The sequence below is a fragment of the Lathamus discolor genome, chromosome Z (assembly GCF_037157495.1).
Source record: "Lathamus discolor isolate bLatDis1 chromosome Z, bLatDis1.hap1, whole genome shotgun sequence".
Classification (NCBI taxonomy): Eukaryota; Metazoa; Chordata; class Aves; order Psittaciformes; family Psittacidae; genus Lathamus; species Lathamus discolor.
This window is the reverse complement of record NC_088909.1, coordinates 26,839,565-26,855,426: the sequence shown is the minus strand read 5'-3', so window position 1 is coordinate 26,855,426 and position 15,862 is coordinate 26,839,565. Positions and strand designations below refer to the sequence as shown.

Genomic DNA, 15,862 nt, shown 5'->3' with positions numbered 1-15,862 from the left:
ACCAAAGCCAGGGGTGAGCAGGGACCCAGTGGCCCCCCCAGGCAGCTCTGTGTTCACTGAGAACACTGTCTCTGAAGCATGCTTGTCACCACAGCCCTGACTTTGGATATACATTATGGTCTCAGCCCTCAGGGTGTTGCTGATGCTGAGAGCAGGAGTACAAGGCACCCAGATCTCCAACCATCTGGGCTGGCCAGGCTGCTTCCTGCACTAGCATGAAGCCAGGTCTGCAGTAGACATATGGACATGGCAGTCACATCCTACACCTTTACTTTCTCTTTCATCTCAGATCCCAGCAGACTACATGGCAATTTTCCCTGCCAACTCCCACAGCTGAAAGATGAAGATAAGAGCAAGTCTGAGACAGTGTGGCTGCCTCTGAAATATTTTTTTTCACAGAGTTTTCTTAAGGCTGATGGAAACCGGGCTTCTCTGTGCTCGGGAAATTCCAACAGTTCCAGTTAGGATTTTATTCCTAAAGACTGAAACCCCCTAGGTTTCCATAGGATGTATTTTTAGAACATTTGGTGAAACTTCCAGCCTGTAACTTCAGCCTTTGCTTATATTGTAATAGAAGATAAAACCCATTTCAAGGAAATGAAAATAAAAATTAAGACCTTGAAACAGTCTGTTTGATCCAGCCAGAACAGAACATGCTGCATCTATTGGGACTTTTTCAGGCCCCTCCCACAGACAGTGTTTTCTCAGGCTTGTCAGAGCCTTACAGGAAACTTGTACCCAGGAACTGGCATTGCCTGAGGCTGTCGGTGCTTTGGCTGATAGAAGTGGTAGCATGGCCCACACATGCTCACATCTCCCCTGAAGAAATGGGTTCTGCTCCACCTGCAAATGGCTTACTGCCAGCAATGGGTAAAACTGATGGAAGGGCTCCAAGCGTGCATACAGTGTGGGAGGGTGAGTGCTCTGTTTGCTAAAGGCACGGCTTGCCACAGGCGTTGTTTTAAGGCAGGAAGAGCTCAATGCAGCTGCTTTTCCTGTGCAGCCAGGGCTCATGGCAGTCCTGGTAGGGAACTCCTGCAGGACATTCTTGGAGACCTCCAGTTGCTCCCAGTGAGGTGAACAGCTGCATTTGGAGGTGGCATACATACGAGGGTGGAGGGCAGCAGCACCTCAGCACAGCTCCGTGGGTCATGGCAAGCCAAGTGATGGCAGCGGCATGGGCCTAAGGCAAACCTTGCAGTTCCCTCCTGAGAGCAGGACACAGAAGCACATCAACTGACTCCAATGAGAGCGGGCAAAAAAACGTGGCCTGCAGCTGACAGTAAAGTGGAACCATTGCTCCCAAGCCACTTCCTATACCACCCTCCCTGTCCTCCTGCACATCTGCTCGCTGCAATTCTTTTAGGTTTTGCAGCACTGAAAACCCCAAAGTCAGAGGACCTGCTGTAGCCCAGGAGATATTTCTGTTGTACATATCAATAAACCATAAGTGTTGTATTGATCTGACAGTGAACAGTCCCAGGAAAAGGCCAGGTTGGATGGGGCTTGGAGCAACCTGCTGTAGCGGAAGGTGTCCTGGCCCATGGCAGGGGGCTGGAACTGGATGAGCTTTAAGGTCCCATCACACAAATCAGGCTGGGATTCTGTGACTCTCTGGGCTTGTCCTGGCTTCAGCTGATTTTAGCTTCTTTAGTTACGATGATAGAAATTTTCCAGGCAATTGCTGCTGTTAATTTGATTTGGCTTTGCTTTAGTTTGTAGGAATAGCAAGTAGTTAGTTATTCAGCATGGGTCTGGGACTGTATACATTACATATATATTACATACATATTATACATTATATTATATACTAAATTGTGATGTGGATGAGCACAGGCAGGGGAGGACACCAGCAATCCCAGTCCATAAACCTGTATCACAGCACCTGAGCAATGGAGTCTGCAACCCTGCAAGTCAGGGGCAACCGGCTTTCAGGAAACAAAGTGCAGAAAAAATTAATTACTGGGAACCAGGGAACACAGGCTATGCTAAGCAAATGTAGGAAATGAAACCAAGCAGACCACAACTAAGGAGGAAGAAAGCCTACCATGAATGTCATATCCTTCCAGTGACCACTGCGAGCTGTGGCAGCTCCTCGCAACTGTACCCCACTCTTCCATAGAAGGATGAGAAGAAGGCTTCTTGAGGTTACTCTTAGCACCCAAAGGCTCTCTGAAGGGGTGGTACAGCACTGACAAAAAGCAGCAGATACTGGGAAGAGGTTTGGGATTTTTCCTGTATAACTTTTAACTGCAGTATGAATGAGGAAGGACATTAGGCTGATCTGAAACACGGAAAGAAAAAAAACATAAGCAAATCTACATCTGAGGGAACTGGGAGTATTTAGACTGGAGAAGAGAAGGCTCAGGCGGGACCTTATCACTCTCTACAACCGCCTGACAGGAGGATGGAACCAGGAGGTGGCTGGTCTGGGCTCCCAAGGAACAAGGGATAGGACAAGGAAAAATGGCCTCAAGCTGCACCAGGGCAGATTTAGACTGGAGACTAGGGCCAGTTTCTTCCCCAAAGGGTGTTCAGGCATTGGAACAGGCTGCCCAGGGCAGTGGTGGAGTCACCGTCCCTGGAAGTGTTCACAAACCATGTAGAGGATGCCCTTAGTGCCATGGTTCAGTGGTGGCCTTGGCAGTGCTGGGGAACGGTTGGACTTGATCTTAAAGGTCTTTTCCAGCTTTTAAGGCTGATTCTACGATCTGTGCACATGCTACCAAGGGTGGGCAGAGGGACCATGCACAGGCCACTGGGCACTCCTGGAGCTGCCGATCCTGGGCCACCTAACACAGCTCCAGGACTGATCCTCAGCACCCACAGAAGCACTTGGTGGCTCAAGCCAGGCAGTTCGATGTCAAGGCTGGAGTCTGGGCTCCCTGGCTCCAGTTCCTGCTCTGCCCTGAGGGCAGTTTGGATGTCCTGCTACTTATGTCTTGGTCCTGGTCTGCTGTGGAGAAAGTTAGAATAAGGTCTGGGGCGGCCTGAATGTTGGTGATAGCACAAGGCACACTCAGAAGCCCTAACTTCTGGTTGTTCACTGGCAACCATCAGCCAGAGAGCTTACTGCTCTGAACGACAGACAGCACAGGTCAAAGGGCCAGATCCCATCTTCCCCAGTAGTAGTTCCAGCATTTTCCACCCACTGCAGCTTTGCCAGGGTTGTTTGCAGGCAAGCTCTCCAGCTCTGCTCAGAGTCAAGGACCTCACAGGTGGAAGGAACATATGACTAGCGCTGGGGAATTCCTCTTGAAGGCAAGAAGCAACTTAGCCCTGAAAAGACAATATGCAAAAAGATATGCAAAGAGAACAAGGCCTGTGTCCCAGACAAAAAGGAAACAGCCCCAGTACATGGCATCCTCCAGGGTGTTTCCATGCTGGAAATGTTTGTTACAGTAGGTTTGTCTTCCTGGAAATCATGTGGTGACTGGGGAAAAAAGAAAGGTCAGTGAGATCTTAGGAGGCTGTATGACCTGGAAGAGAGATGCCAGAGCTGATCCAAAGAAATGATGAAGATTTCCACTGTATGGTGTGTTCAGGAGCTCCCAAGACCTCAGGAGTCGGTTTTTGTGGAGCAGGGAAGCCCAGCACCCCCAGCAGTAGGTATTAACAGTACCCTTTGCTGCCCTCTGTCCCAGAGGCTTGCTGGAAAGAGGCAGCAGGAACATTTAGCTTTTGGGAAGACCCAGCTGGGCTTGATGCTGCTGAGAAGACAGGCTGACAAGGTACTCCAGCTCTGGGTGTATGATGAGATTTTCTTTTCCCAACTAAGCCTGCCTTGTTGCAGGTCATCCTTACACTACCCGCACCCCTCCCCAGTGGCAGCTCGGCCACTGCTCTTATACAATCCCCCTTTTACTGCAGCCCAAGAGCATTATACTCAAGCTAGCTGAAGCACCACCCCTGCAGCAGAGCTTCCATGCTTGCCAGTGATGGGCTCCTCCAGGTTTTCTCAAGAAGTATATATGCAGCAAAGCCTGTGAGCCAGGACATGGGAGACTGGTGGGGCAGAGATGAGGTCAGTTTGTCCTTGATGTGTGCAGCCAGATTTCCAGGCTTTAATCTGGAGAAACTCCCAATGGCTTTTCCAATGACATGGCACTGGCTCTTACGGCACAGAGCAGTCCAGAATCGGCCCAACAACCTCCCCTCTCCTTGCCAAGGCAACCAGTGACACATTCAGGCAATGTCTCCCTGGAGCTACAGGGGCCTCCCACTCTGTAGATGCTCTCAACCTGTGCTTAATGTAGATCTCTTGAGCCATTACTATTATATGAGAAAAAATTAAATGATGGGATCCATTAAATCTGTTAATCTGTTTGGCACTGCATAGCTTTCAGTTTCCCACATTCAAGAAAAGGGCAGGAAATGAGAAGCAGTCTGGGGCTGTCGGTAGCCAGTGCCTCCACAGGAGATGGAACAACTCTTACTTGGGAAGTATCTACCAGTGCAGGGCTTGTGTTTTTAGGAAACTGCCTCACTTAGAAAACATTTCCAAAAACAGCAGATGATATCACACAGGCTCTCAGTTCCCTGAACAGATTTTCCCTTGTAATAAGAGCAAATCTGGTCACTAGCACACAATGCAAAATGCTGATATTCTGTTTTCCCACAGTGAGGCAGCTCACAGCCCAGTCAGCATCCTAAGCCAGCCAGGCTGGCAGCACCACAGCTGATCCCAATAGAACATACATGGAAAGGTGTATACCTGCAGTGGGGATTAGTGCCTTTCTTCTGCAGCCAGAGCTGACAGAGCAGAGGATAACTTATTCTGCAACTGTCCCATGGAGACTGCCAAGGCCTGCAACAGCTGCTGCAATAAACAAGATTTAATTTTGTTGAAAATACTAAGTGCAAAGAAACAAACACAGGGCTTGTTAGTCTGCAACACACTTAAGCATATCCTAAACAGACAAGAGTCACTTGTCCCCCACAGAGCAATGCAGCCATCGGGTGCAACTCTTCCCTGGGACAGGAAACAAGCAAGGCTCTTGTGGGGAGATGTGCCTGGGTGACATAGAAGAAATCAGGGCAGCTTTTCAGATGAGGTGAAGGAGTTCTGCTCCTCTAGAACAGGCTTGCCTGAGCACATCGGGCCCCTGCATCCTGCCAAGTCCCTCCAGAGCCAGAGGGAGATCTTGATCTTACAAACCTTTTGCATAACTGCAGGTCCTGAAGGCACCATTTCCATGGAGCTGGTGTGATGAAGCACAGCCAGATGATCCCTGAAAGGGACATCTCTCATCACTGCACTGCGGAGAAGAGAGGGGAGAAGTCAGGATGGGCATGACAGAAATGTCCATTCACCACAGGAGGCCATGGCTGTCGCAGGAGCTGCAGTCAGGCTTTCCCTTGATGTGGCTGTGCTGTGCCTCACCCCAGGGTGGTACCCAGGGTCTCCCCTCCTTCACAGAATGGGAAAGGGTCCTACTAGGGCCACTGTGGAACAGACAGAAGGCTGGGAGCAGCTAAGTGCCACAGCTCTGCTCTTTCACCTCTGCCAGAGCCAAGGGCCAGGCTAGTGCCTGCTGCCATGGCTGTGGGAGAGGACAGGGCAAGTGCCCCAGTTACTGCCTCCTTCCTTCCTGCGACAGCAGGAGCAGCAAGCATCTGTGCCAGCAATCCTCTGTCCTGGAGGGGCCCTTCTCCTGGTGGGAATTGCTGGGTCCTGACCCCAGCCCTTTGCTCAGGGGCAGACGGAGCTCCTGCCTACCACAGACACAGCACTTTGGTCCCATCCAACACTACGCACCTGGAGTATTGTGTGCAGTTCTGGTGTCCTCAACATAAAAAGGACATGGAACTGCTGGAACAAGTCCAGAGGAGGGCCACGAGGATGATCAGGGGACTGGAGCACCTCCCGTATGAAGACAGGCTGAGAAAGTTGGGGCTGTTCAGCCTGGAGAAGAGAAGGCTGCGTGGGGACCTCATAGCAGCCTTCCAGTACCTGAAGGGGGCCTACAGGGATGCTGGGGAGGGACTCTTCATCAGGGACTGTAGTGACAGGACAAGGGGTAAGGGGTTAAAACTTAAACAGGGGAAGTTTAGATTGGATATAAGGAGGAAATTCTTTCCTGTTAGGGTGGTGAGGCACTGGAATCGGTTGCCAGGGAGGTTGTGAGTGCTCCATCCCTGGCGGTGTTCGAGGCCAGGCTGGACAAAGCCTTGGGTGAGATATTTTAGTGTGAGGTGTCCCTGCCCACGGCAGTGGGGTTGGAACTAGATAATCTTAAGGTCCTTTCCAACCCTAACTATTCTATGATTCTATGATTCTATGCATGGGCCACCACCTTCATCACTTCACATCCCCACTTCTCACTTCTCCATCCAACATGTTTGCACATGAATGCTTCCAGTCTCCAAGAAAGAAGCTTATCAGAAGTGGCTCTGTTTATTGCCTTTTTGGAAAGGCTCACCTTTTCCTGTCTCCACAGAACTATCAACAGTAGCTGTGGAAGCAGTTCAACATGAGTGAAGTCATGATGGTGGGTGGAGAGATGCAGAAAACTCTTCTCTAATGTTGCTGCCGGGGCTTACCCCCAGCTGTGTCTCCAGAGGAGCCAGTGGCAACCTGCGGGCCAGCACCAAAGGGCTAAAAGAGCTGCCACATGCAGGGCTATGATGCACTTGTGTGTGTGCTGTGGCCATTTGCACCCCGAAGTCTGAGCTAAGCCCTCCCATCCTGCAAGCTTTCAAATCCCAGCCAGTCTCCTGTAGAAATGGGACACCAGAGGCCTCCAAACCAGAGCTGTTACACAGCTCATTTAGGTGGAGCTCTCTGCCAAGCCTCAGCCATGGGTATGTGCCAAGCTCCCCACCAGTGCCCAGGGACATACACAAGCAGCGACAAGCAGCCCCAGGAGCCCACGGGGCTTCCAACACCAACAAGCCTTTACAGCACTAATACAATAAACATGCTTGGGCTGGGCAGGGAAACAGTCCTGAAAACGCATTTCTCTGCCTGAGCTCTTAATCCTTTTCAAGCCTCGCTGGCTCAATGAAGAGAACAGGGAGTGACCAGACCCCTTTCCTCTCCCACCCCAGCTTTGCTGCACTCCACATTGTAAGAACAGGGTGTCTCCTCTGCTTCTGCCCAGAGCCTGCACGCTCAGTACGGGTTTCAGCTGTCACCCAACCAGTGACCTGCTCCCTCACCAGTGTATTTAGATGACCAGTCAGCTTGGTCCCAAGGTATTTACCTTCCTCTGATTTTCTTTCTGGGACCATGACAGCATTACACCTACCCCACCATCTACTGCAAAACCTCCTCGTGCTCTCCTGACCTGTTCTGGTGGCTGTGAGGTGTGTTTTTAGGGTCAGTGTAGCTGTCTTGTTTCCTAAAAGAAACACGCTACAAATGCTTGTCATTAGCACTTTAGTGTTGCCAGGGGATAGTTTAAAAACAGGTTGCTGGGGGTAAGGATATGGGATATTACCCCCTGGGCTATAAGTCCTCCTATCGACTTAGGAGGCAGCAAAGGAGGACTAAAAAAGCAGAGATGAGGCATGTTTAGAATTCAAAACTCTATCTGGGAAACAAATTCCCTACCTAGGACAAAGCCAGTCTCAAAACAGGGCTTGTGACTGAAGAGAGTCTGGCTCATGCCTGCCTGCCTGCCAAAACAAGCGCTCTGCTGCATGAGCCCTTCTTGAGCTGGCTCCACATCCAACCCCAGCCTCCGAAAACCGCCGGTCCACCCGCTTCAGGCCAGCAGGGTGAAATTTAGGTAACAACCCGACTGCAGGCAGCAAGACCCCCCAGGGGCCCCCAGAGCTGTGACAGAAGGGATGGAGGAGCATCGGCCAGTGCTGGCGCAAAGGCTGGCTGTGGGAGGGGTGCAGGGTCACGGTGCAGCACACCCCCGTAGGACCGGGGCCGCCACCAACAGGCATCCGCCGAGAGGAAAGCCCCATCAGCACGGGATGTGCCGCTTCCCCTGGGTACCTGCCGGATGGCTGATAAAGGACAAACCCATCCAGTGTGCCCCCAGCTCCTGGCCCCGCCAGCCCTAGGGTGACAAGGGCCATGAGGTGGGGACGGGAAGGCTCCCGCAGGGTTTCCTGAGCTGGACTGGCCTTGCTGCAGCAGACAACGCCATCGTGCGGTGGTTACTGCCTGCTTGGCGGAAGCATCCACACTAAGAATCGCTGCTTCTGCTCTGGAGTTAATTAGCAACCCCCTCTGCCTTGCCGACATGATTCCATACCACAGGAGATCCCCTAGGTGGGTGCTGGTAACTCAGAGCCGGAATGGGTTGACCAGAGCTCCCAAACACCTTCCCGTGAGTGCTGAACAGGCTTCTCCCGTGGCGCAGAAAAAGGACTTCCTGAGACAAGCCCAGTCCATGGAGGTACCAGGCTCCTGCAGATCCTGTACCTCGAGGGGCCATGCGGAGGAGATGATTTCAGCGCTGCTGTATCATTTCCTGCTTGTTGAGATGCAGCACGTGGATGGATGCAGATAAACATCTCCACTCTGCGGCTGCTGGGACTTTCACCGCAGGACAATGGGCTGTCTGAACCGTTCAAAAAATAGCTTTCTCTGCTGGCTGTTTATGTGGCTTTCCCCCTTCTGGCCCCCGTGCACTCCTCCCCTGCCTGGCTGCTCTCCCACCCTTCTTTCATAGCAACAGCACGTACAAACAACTCCTCTGAGCTGTATCCGTGGGCAGGAAGGGGTAGGAGGCTGCAGTCCGGTCAGTACAGAACTGCCTCAAAATTGCTAGGACCGAACCCCGCTGCACCAAACAAGCCGTCATGTGAGCACTGCCCCACCGCCCAAACCCCCGATTCAGCATCACCCTGTCAGCCCGTGTGCTTGTTTTGGAGCAAGGAGCAGTCTGGAACAGAGCAAATGCTGGTATTTATTTGAAGGGTGGGTGGGGTTTTTTTCACCCTCATTTAAAGACCAGCAGCCTCTGTGAGATCATGGGCTCACACACAGAGTGAGGTGGGGATAAATAGATGGGGAGAGGACTGACAGATGTACTTGTTGGCAGAATGGGGCATTGGCATCGTAGAACATGGCGCAGGAACAACTGCTCTGATCAATATTAAATACACTTTGGAGAAGTAGCAGGAGCTGCCAAAAGGTGGTTTGTGTTTTTCTGTAGTGAAGACCAAGCACTGACATCCGTGCAACTGGCCCGCATAGTGAAGAGCTGTCCTTTGCCAAAGCCTCTGGGGGACACTGCTGGCTGTGTGCCCAGAAGAGCTGTGGCTGCCCCATCCCCGTAAGTGTTCAAGGCCGGGTTGGGTGGAGCTTGGAGCAACCTGCTCTAGTGGAAGGTGTCCCTGCTCATGGCAGGGGGTTGGAACTGGATGAGCTTTAAAGTCCCTTCCCATCCACACGATTCTCTGATTCTGTGACCCCCGGGGCGGGTGGGAGGCAGGCCGGCCCGTAGCTCCTCGGCGGCCCATTGGCAGTAGGGGTGACACTCGCTGTCTCTCGGGCATCTCTTCTCGCTCACGCCATGATCACTCCGAGGCTATCGGAATGGAATGCACCGTGAGCTCGGGCGAGTGACAGAGGAAGACCACTGCAGTAGGCCCAGGGGGAGCTGGCGGAAAGAGGTCAGGATGGCCGAGCGGTCTAAGGCGCTGCGTTCAGGTCGCAGTCTCCCCTGGAGGCGTGGGTTCGAATCCCACTTCTGACAGCTATGTTTTGCAACGCCTGGTGACAGCGTTTTGCTTGAAGGGGAAGACATAAAGATGCCCCACCAGAATTAAACAGAATTAGCTGATTAATTAAAACTATAGGTGAGAGCATATCGCAAAAGTTGAGTTGTCAGAAGTGGGATTCGAACCCACGCCTCCAGGGGAGACTGCGACCTGAACGCAGCGCCTTAGACCGCTCGGCCATCCTGACAGCAATGCGCGGCGCTGCCTCCCCAGCCTCCCCGCACTATAGACCCCGCGGCCGCCGCTGCGGCGTGGCACCGCTGCCGCAGCTGCTCACGACCAGCGGAGCACCGAGCTGCGCGGCTGGGGCCCCCGCTTCACAGCAGAACCACTCGCGGGAGGGGCCGCAGGAGCAGGGCGTGGGGTGAACGGGAGCAGGCCACTGCCCAGCCACGCGGTATCATGAAGCGTGGGGCAGCATAACATGCTGGGCCATCATCAGCTGCATGACAGGAGTGTGAGGAACCGCTGGACCCTTCACACTGCATGTATGTCTACTCATCATAGAATCACAGAACGGATTGGGTTGGAAAGGACTTTAAAGCTCATCCAGTTCCAACCCCCTGCCACGGGCAGGGACACCTTCCACTAGAGCAGGTTGCTCCAAGCCCCGTCCAACCTGGCCTTGAGCACTGCCAGGGATGGGGCAGCCACAGCTTCTCTGGGCAACCTGTGCCAGCGCCTCAGCACCCTCACAGGGAAGAACTTCTGCCTAAGAGCTCATCTCAGCCTCCCCTCTGTCAGGTTAAAGCCATTCCCCCTTGTCCTGTCCCTACAGGCCCTTGTCCAAAGCCCATCTCCAGTTTTCCTGTAGCCCCTTTAGGCACTGGAGCTGCTCTAAGGTCTCCTGGAGCCTTCTCTTCAGGCTGAACCAGCCCAGCTCTCTCAGCCCATCTCCAGGGCAGAGCTGCTCCAGTATCTCAGCTCTGTGTGTTACTCACCTCTCCGCACACTGGCTGGAGAACCGTGATTTCAGGAGAACCAGCAGTAGATGCCCCGTCCCTGGCAGTGTTCAAGGCCAGGCTGGACGGGGCTTGGAGCAACCTGCTCTAGTGGAAGGTGTCCCTGCCCGTGGCAGGGGACGGAACTGGGTGAGCTTTAAGGTCCCTCCCAGCGCCAACCAGTCTGGGATTCAGCAAGGAGACGCGCCAGGAGTAACAGCCGCCGCAGAAGCGCTGGGCCACGGAGCGGCCACGACGGAGTGCAGAGCAGACCCGCGGCGTCCCGGGCCAGCAGCGACCTCACAGGGGTGGCCGCGCGGCGTGAAGCGTGCCGGGGCTGCCGATCCCTGCCCCGCCCGGCGAGGGGCGGAGGAGCCGCGGGGCCGCGCGCAGCCAGTGCCCGCGGCATGGCAGGGCTGTCCCGCAGCGGGGCCCCGCGCGCCGCCGCCCTGCCCGCCCTGGACGGCGCCTTCGTGCTCTCGCCGCTCGGGGGGCTGATGTGCGCCCAGGCCGTGAGTACCGCGGGGCAGAGGGGCGGGAGCGCGCACGGCGACACGCGCTTGGCGGCTGATGCTTTTCTTCGCTGCCCTGCGTGGGTACTGCTCGGGTTTCCTTCGGCTGCCGTCTCTGCCCTGCGCTCGCTCTCTAACCGCAGCTCATCTCTGAGCCGCAGACACCGCGGAGCCCCTCTCTCCTCCTTCCCTCTCCAAAGCTAGAGGAAAATTCAGCTCCTTGCCCTCCTGCGAACTGTAACTGCTCAACGCCGGCTGATCTGCGCGGGCATCCCTGCGGGGCACAAGACAGAGGGGCCGGAGGCCTTAGGGAGCACGGTGCCCCTACTGAGGTGGGGTGCTGTGGGTGCTCCCGGGGTGCCCCAGGGCTCTCACCCTCCCTGGGCCCTCCCAGCCCTCCAGTTGCCCTTCCCTGTGCCAGGCTTTGGTGGCTTCTCTAAAAAAGCAGAAGGGTCTTTGTACCATCAAATCGAGCAGCAGCAGTGTCACCTTCCCGTGGCTTCAGCATTGGAGGCAGCTGCAGAATAAACTCCTGCTGCTGCTCCCTCCTGGGACTTTCGGGTGCCCTGTGTGCGCGGGAGTGGGTGCGTAGCTGCACAAGGGTCCCGGTGCGAGCTGCCTTGCTGCGGTTGAGGTCCCGTTTACCCATCCCCTCTCCCTGGGGCACTTAGTAGGCACAGCAGCTGGCATAAAGCTGGCTCCCTGGCTCCAGAGTTCCACCCTGGGCATGGGCATGATTGTGACATAAGAACAAATGCTCAAGGAGGGGCGTGGGAAGGACACTGTCAGGGGGTATCTTGCAGGAGCATCAGGAAAGAGAGATGGAATCAGTATCAGCAGAAGGGACCCTCCAACCCCACACCTGATCCCATTACTAGGGCCATACCATTAAACATGCTTGCCCAGCTCCCACCTGCTGAACCTCACTGCTCCCCAGAACCTGTTCCTAAGGGCTCCTGATTTCCACTCCCCGTATAGCCGGGGCAGGGCAGCTTGCACATGCCACCTCTTGCTTCCAGAGCTGGGCTTTTTCCTACACATTTCTCCCCAGCATGTATTTTGTGATCACAAGCATTAGAAATGGATGTGCCAGACAAGGCAGCATTGTCACAGCAGTGAGCACCAGGGCAGTGCACTGGGGCAGGACAAAGCCTCTTGTGTTTCTCTCCTGACAATAAGCCATGTGGGCTTGTGCAGGGCAGTTCTGGCAGCTTCACCTGGCTCTGTCCAGCAAGATCCCAGGCTGAGAGAGCTGGGCTTGTTCAGCCTGGAGAAGGGAGGGCTCTGGGGAAACATTAGAGCAGCTCCAGTGCCTAAAGGGGCTACAAGAAACCTGGAGAGGGGCTTTGGACAAGGGCCTGTAGGGACAGGACAAGGGGGAACGGCTTTAACCTGACAGAGGGGAGACTGAGATGAGATCTTAGGCAGAAGTTCTTCCCTGTGTGGGTGGTGAGGCCCTGGCACAGGTTGCCCAGAGAAGCTGTGGCTGCCCCATCCCTGGCAATGTTCAAGGCCAGGTTGGAAGGGGCTTGGAGCAACCTAGTCTAGTGGAAGGTGTCCCTGCCTGTGGTAGGGGCTGGAACTGGATGAGCTTTAAGGTCCCTTCTAACCCAAACCATTCTTTGAGTCTGTGATCCCAACCCCAGCTGGGAACCAGAATACGTCGTGGCTGCATCTGTGGCACATTCTTACCCCAGCCTTGCCATGGGCATCTCCCTGGGATGTTTGGCTGTGCTGGGAAACATGAAGGGTGCAGGGCTGGAGCCTCACATCTCCCCAGGAGGTGTGTGTGAAGGGATCCTGCTTTCCTGCTTTGCTCTGGTGCAGCCAGGAGGTGATGTAGGAGGGTGAAGCGGAGCCCACCAGCACCCCTCTGGGTGCTGGAGCCCTAGTTCTGCATCCCGGTGCACAGGCTGTGGTGGAGACTGCAGAAATCACAGAAAGTGCCATTTGCTTTGCAACAGCCTTTCCTTTCTAGGGCCCATTGCTGCGTGCTGGTGTCTCATCCTTTTATTGCTCCTTCATGGGTTAGAGACTTTCTAAATAAAAAAATACGCACAAACTTGCTGCTTCAGGGAGCTTCCTGGGAAGGGGATGGTGGAGAAGGCAGCTGGGGGTAAAGCAGGGCAGCATCTCCTCCAGAGCCCAAAGATCGGGGTGGACACAACACAGGGCTAGGCTCTTCCATCCCTGCCAGCCAAGGGCAGAGACCTGCTCCCTGTCCCACCAGCTGTGCCAGGAGGGGAGGACATGGCTCTGCAAGGCAGTAACAGACTCACCTACCTGGGGTTTTATTGTGGATCACTCTGCAGGCACAAGATGCTGCAACTGTTATGCAGTTAAACCTGCTGAACAGTGAAAAATGAGCCCCAGGAGCAGTGTACATGGGTGGTGCAGACCAAACCAGACTAGACCAAGCAGTGGAAGTAAGTCCAGAAGTTTGCTGCACCTGGGAGAGCTCAAGGCTGAGCCCTCACACATCCAGCTCTCATCCAGCCCATGAGCTGTCTCTAACACTGAGCCAGCCCCTGCAGAAACTGGCCCTGTGCATGGGGTCTTCTTGGTGGAGCAGGGGCCTTTGTTGTTGAGGTTGCTCATGTTTCACCTCTCCTGCCTTGCAGGACATCCCTGTGCAGCTCCTGGGGCAGCAGTACCAACCATGAGCTGACCTGTGAGCTAGGAGGGTCCAAGGTGAGCTCCCTGCCCTGAGCTGTCCCTCAGTCCAGCCCTGCTGTGCTGACAGTGGGGACGCAGCTGCCGGAGGTGCAGGTGAGCCAGGGCTCCTGGGTGATGCTCTGCAGGAACCATCACCTGAACTCTTCCCTCTTTCACCCTGCAGGTGCTGGGCTTACTGGTGTGGACTCTCATCGCTGACACGACTTACTACCTCCACGCTGCCTACAGCTGGGTGATGTTTGTGTCCATCTTCTTCTGGATAGTAACAGTCCTTTTCTTCATGACTTACCTTCTACAGCTTCAGCTCAAGTTCTACATGGTCCCCTGGTCCCTCGTGGTGTGTAGCCAAGAGGAAGCAAGTGGGGTTCCTAAATGGAAAACATACTGGGGAGATGCTGAGAGAGGAGTGAGGGCTTCACGCTCTTCTGGGCTGATGGGACAAAGTCCCCTGCACTTTGCACAATGATATTGTTTCATTCTGCCCCTTGATTGCTTTGAAAAAGTTCGAAACAGGGAGGCCTCAATAAATCCAGAAAGTTACAGCCACCATGTTGCTGCTGCAGGCATGGTGTCAACCAGAAATCTCTCAGCACAGCCCAGGGTGCATGTAGTGAGGTGTTACCTTGGTTTGTTCCCAGCGTGAGGGGCTGAACCCTTTTCTTCAGCTTCTCCCGGGGACAAGAGAGAAACGTGAAACTGAGCCTTTTGCCCATCCCTCATCCCAGCACACGCAAGCCTGAGCCCAGACCTCATGACCTCCTCTTTCCCTTCCCCAGCTGATGATCTTCAACGCTGTGGCAACTGTCCTGTACATCACCGCCTTCGTAACGTGCGCGGCTGCTGTTCAGCCGACATCCTGGCGGCAATGGGATTATAACCGAAGAGCTGCGGCATCCGTAAGTAGCAGTGGGCAGGGGAAGGCCACAGGGCCAGACAGCTGCTGCACTCACCCGTGGCCTCTGCTCCTCTTCCAGTTCTTTGCCTGCCTCACCATGGTCGCCTATGGGGTGAGTACCTTCTTCAGCTTCCGTGCCTGGAAAGGGCTTGGTAGCAATGCAGCCACCAGCCAAGTGACTGACCATGCATAAGGAGGACAGCAAAGCCCAGCCACGGGCCACCCTAGCTTGTGCCAGGCTCGGAGCTTCGCATGCCACCAGGTCTCGCTCTTGGAGCAGCGATGGTCAGTACCAGGATACGTGGGTGCTGCTCTGTGGTCTCTGATGATGCTTCCTGCTGATTTACCCATAGCAGAAACCCACCGGTGCTGTCACCGACAGCCTTGCTGGGAGGACATGGGCTTGCTGGAGGCTGAAGCTCCTGCTTGTCCTTGGAGTTCATCCTCACTGGAGCAGCTCCATGGAGGCGTCATTCCTATACTAAAATTCACTAAATCAAGCTCTGGTCATTCCCAGGTACAGTGTAAGTGATTACAATTAATGTGGTACATAAACAGTGGCAGAACTGGAAGATGAAGCCTAAGCAAAGGAAGCAGTGTGAACTGTTCTTGCATTGATTTCTAACAATTTGAAGCACAAATTATATATAAATCTTTAACAAAGAAATCTGCTAAATAAAAAAATCTTTAAAATCTACTTAAATAAAAAATATCTTTAAATAAAAACATCTCTAAATCCAGCACTGGAGTCTCTCAGGACAACATTTTCTTGTAAGAAGGCGGCAGGTACAGCACTGCATGGAGTGGGCAGCAGGAATGTCAGTGCAAGAGGGGACTGCCCCTTCCAGAGGAGGAGGAGGAAGGCCCATGTGGTTCACCTTGCTTTGCTTCACATCCATGCACACACACATGTAGTGGGCATACAAGACCACAAAAACATGGAAGAGGTGCCAAGACTTGGATGCACTCCTTCCTCTAGGCTCAGCACCACTCACACCCCTGGAGCTCACAGGACCACCTATGAAACAGCAAGTCAGTTCTGCCTCTTGGTGCAGGCTATTCAAATATAAAAACCATGTCTGCAGCTGCTCTGGGAACATACCCCAGATCAGTGCTTGGGAGAAGACAGAGCCACACTGTTCCCCTGCACT

At 54.0% G+C, this 15,862-nt stretch overlaps 1 protein-coding gene and 2 non-coding genes across 3 annotated transcripts; 2 read left to right on the top strand and 1 right to left on the bottom strand.

Annotated features, from left to right (window-relative positions):
• The first annotated feature begins 9,579 nt into the window (after nucleotides 1–9,579).
• On the top strand, nucleotides 9,580–9,662 carry TRNAL-CAG (transfer RNA leucine (anticodon CAG)). Its single transcript has one exon. It is a non-coding gene; the product is annotated as a tRNA-Leu (tRNA).
• Nucleotides 9,663–9,791: 129 nt separating this feature from the next.
• On the bottom strand, nucleotides 9,792–9,874 carry TRNAL-CAG (transfer RNA leucine (anticodon CAG)). The gene has a single exon. It is a non-coding gene; the product is annotated as a tRNA-Leu (tRNA).
• A 1,145-nt stretch (nucleotides 9,875–11,019) lies between these two features.
• PLLP (plasmolipin) lies at nucleotides 11,020–15,431 on the top strand. The gene is made up of 4 exons (XM_065663138.1): nucleotides 11,020–11,140; nucleotides 13,980–14,153; nucleotides 14,593–14,712; nucleotides 14,791–15,431. The coding sequence occupies exons 1-4, from the start codon at nucleotides 11,036–11,038 to the stop codon at nucleotides 14,902–14,904; spliced, it is 513 nt and encodes a 170-aa protein (XP_065519210.1). The 5' UTR covers nucleotides 11,020–11,035; the 3' UTR covers nucleotides 14,905–15,431.
• Nucleotides 15,432–15,862: the final 431 nt, after the last annotated feature.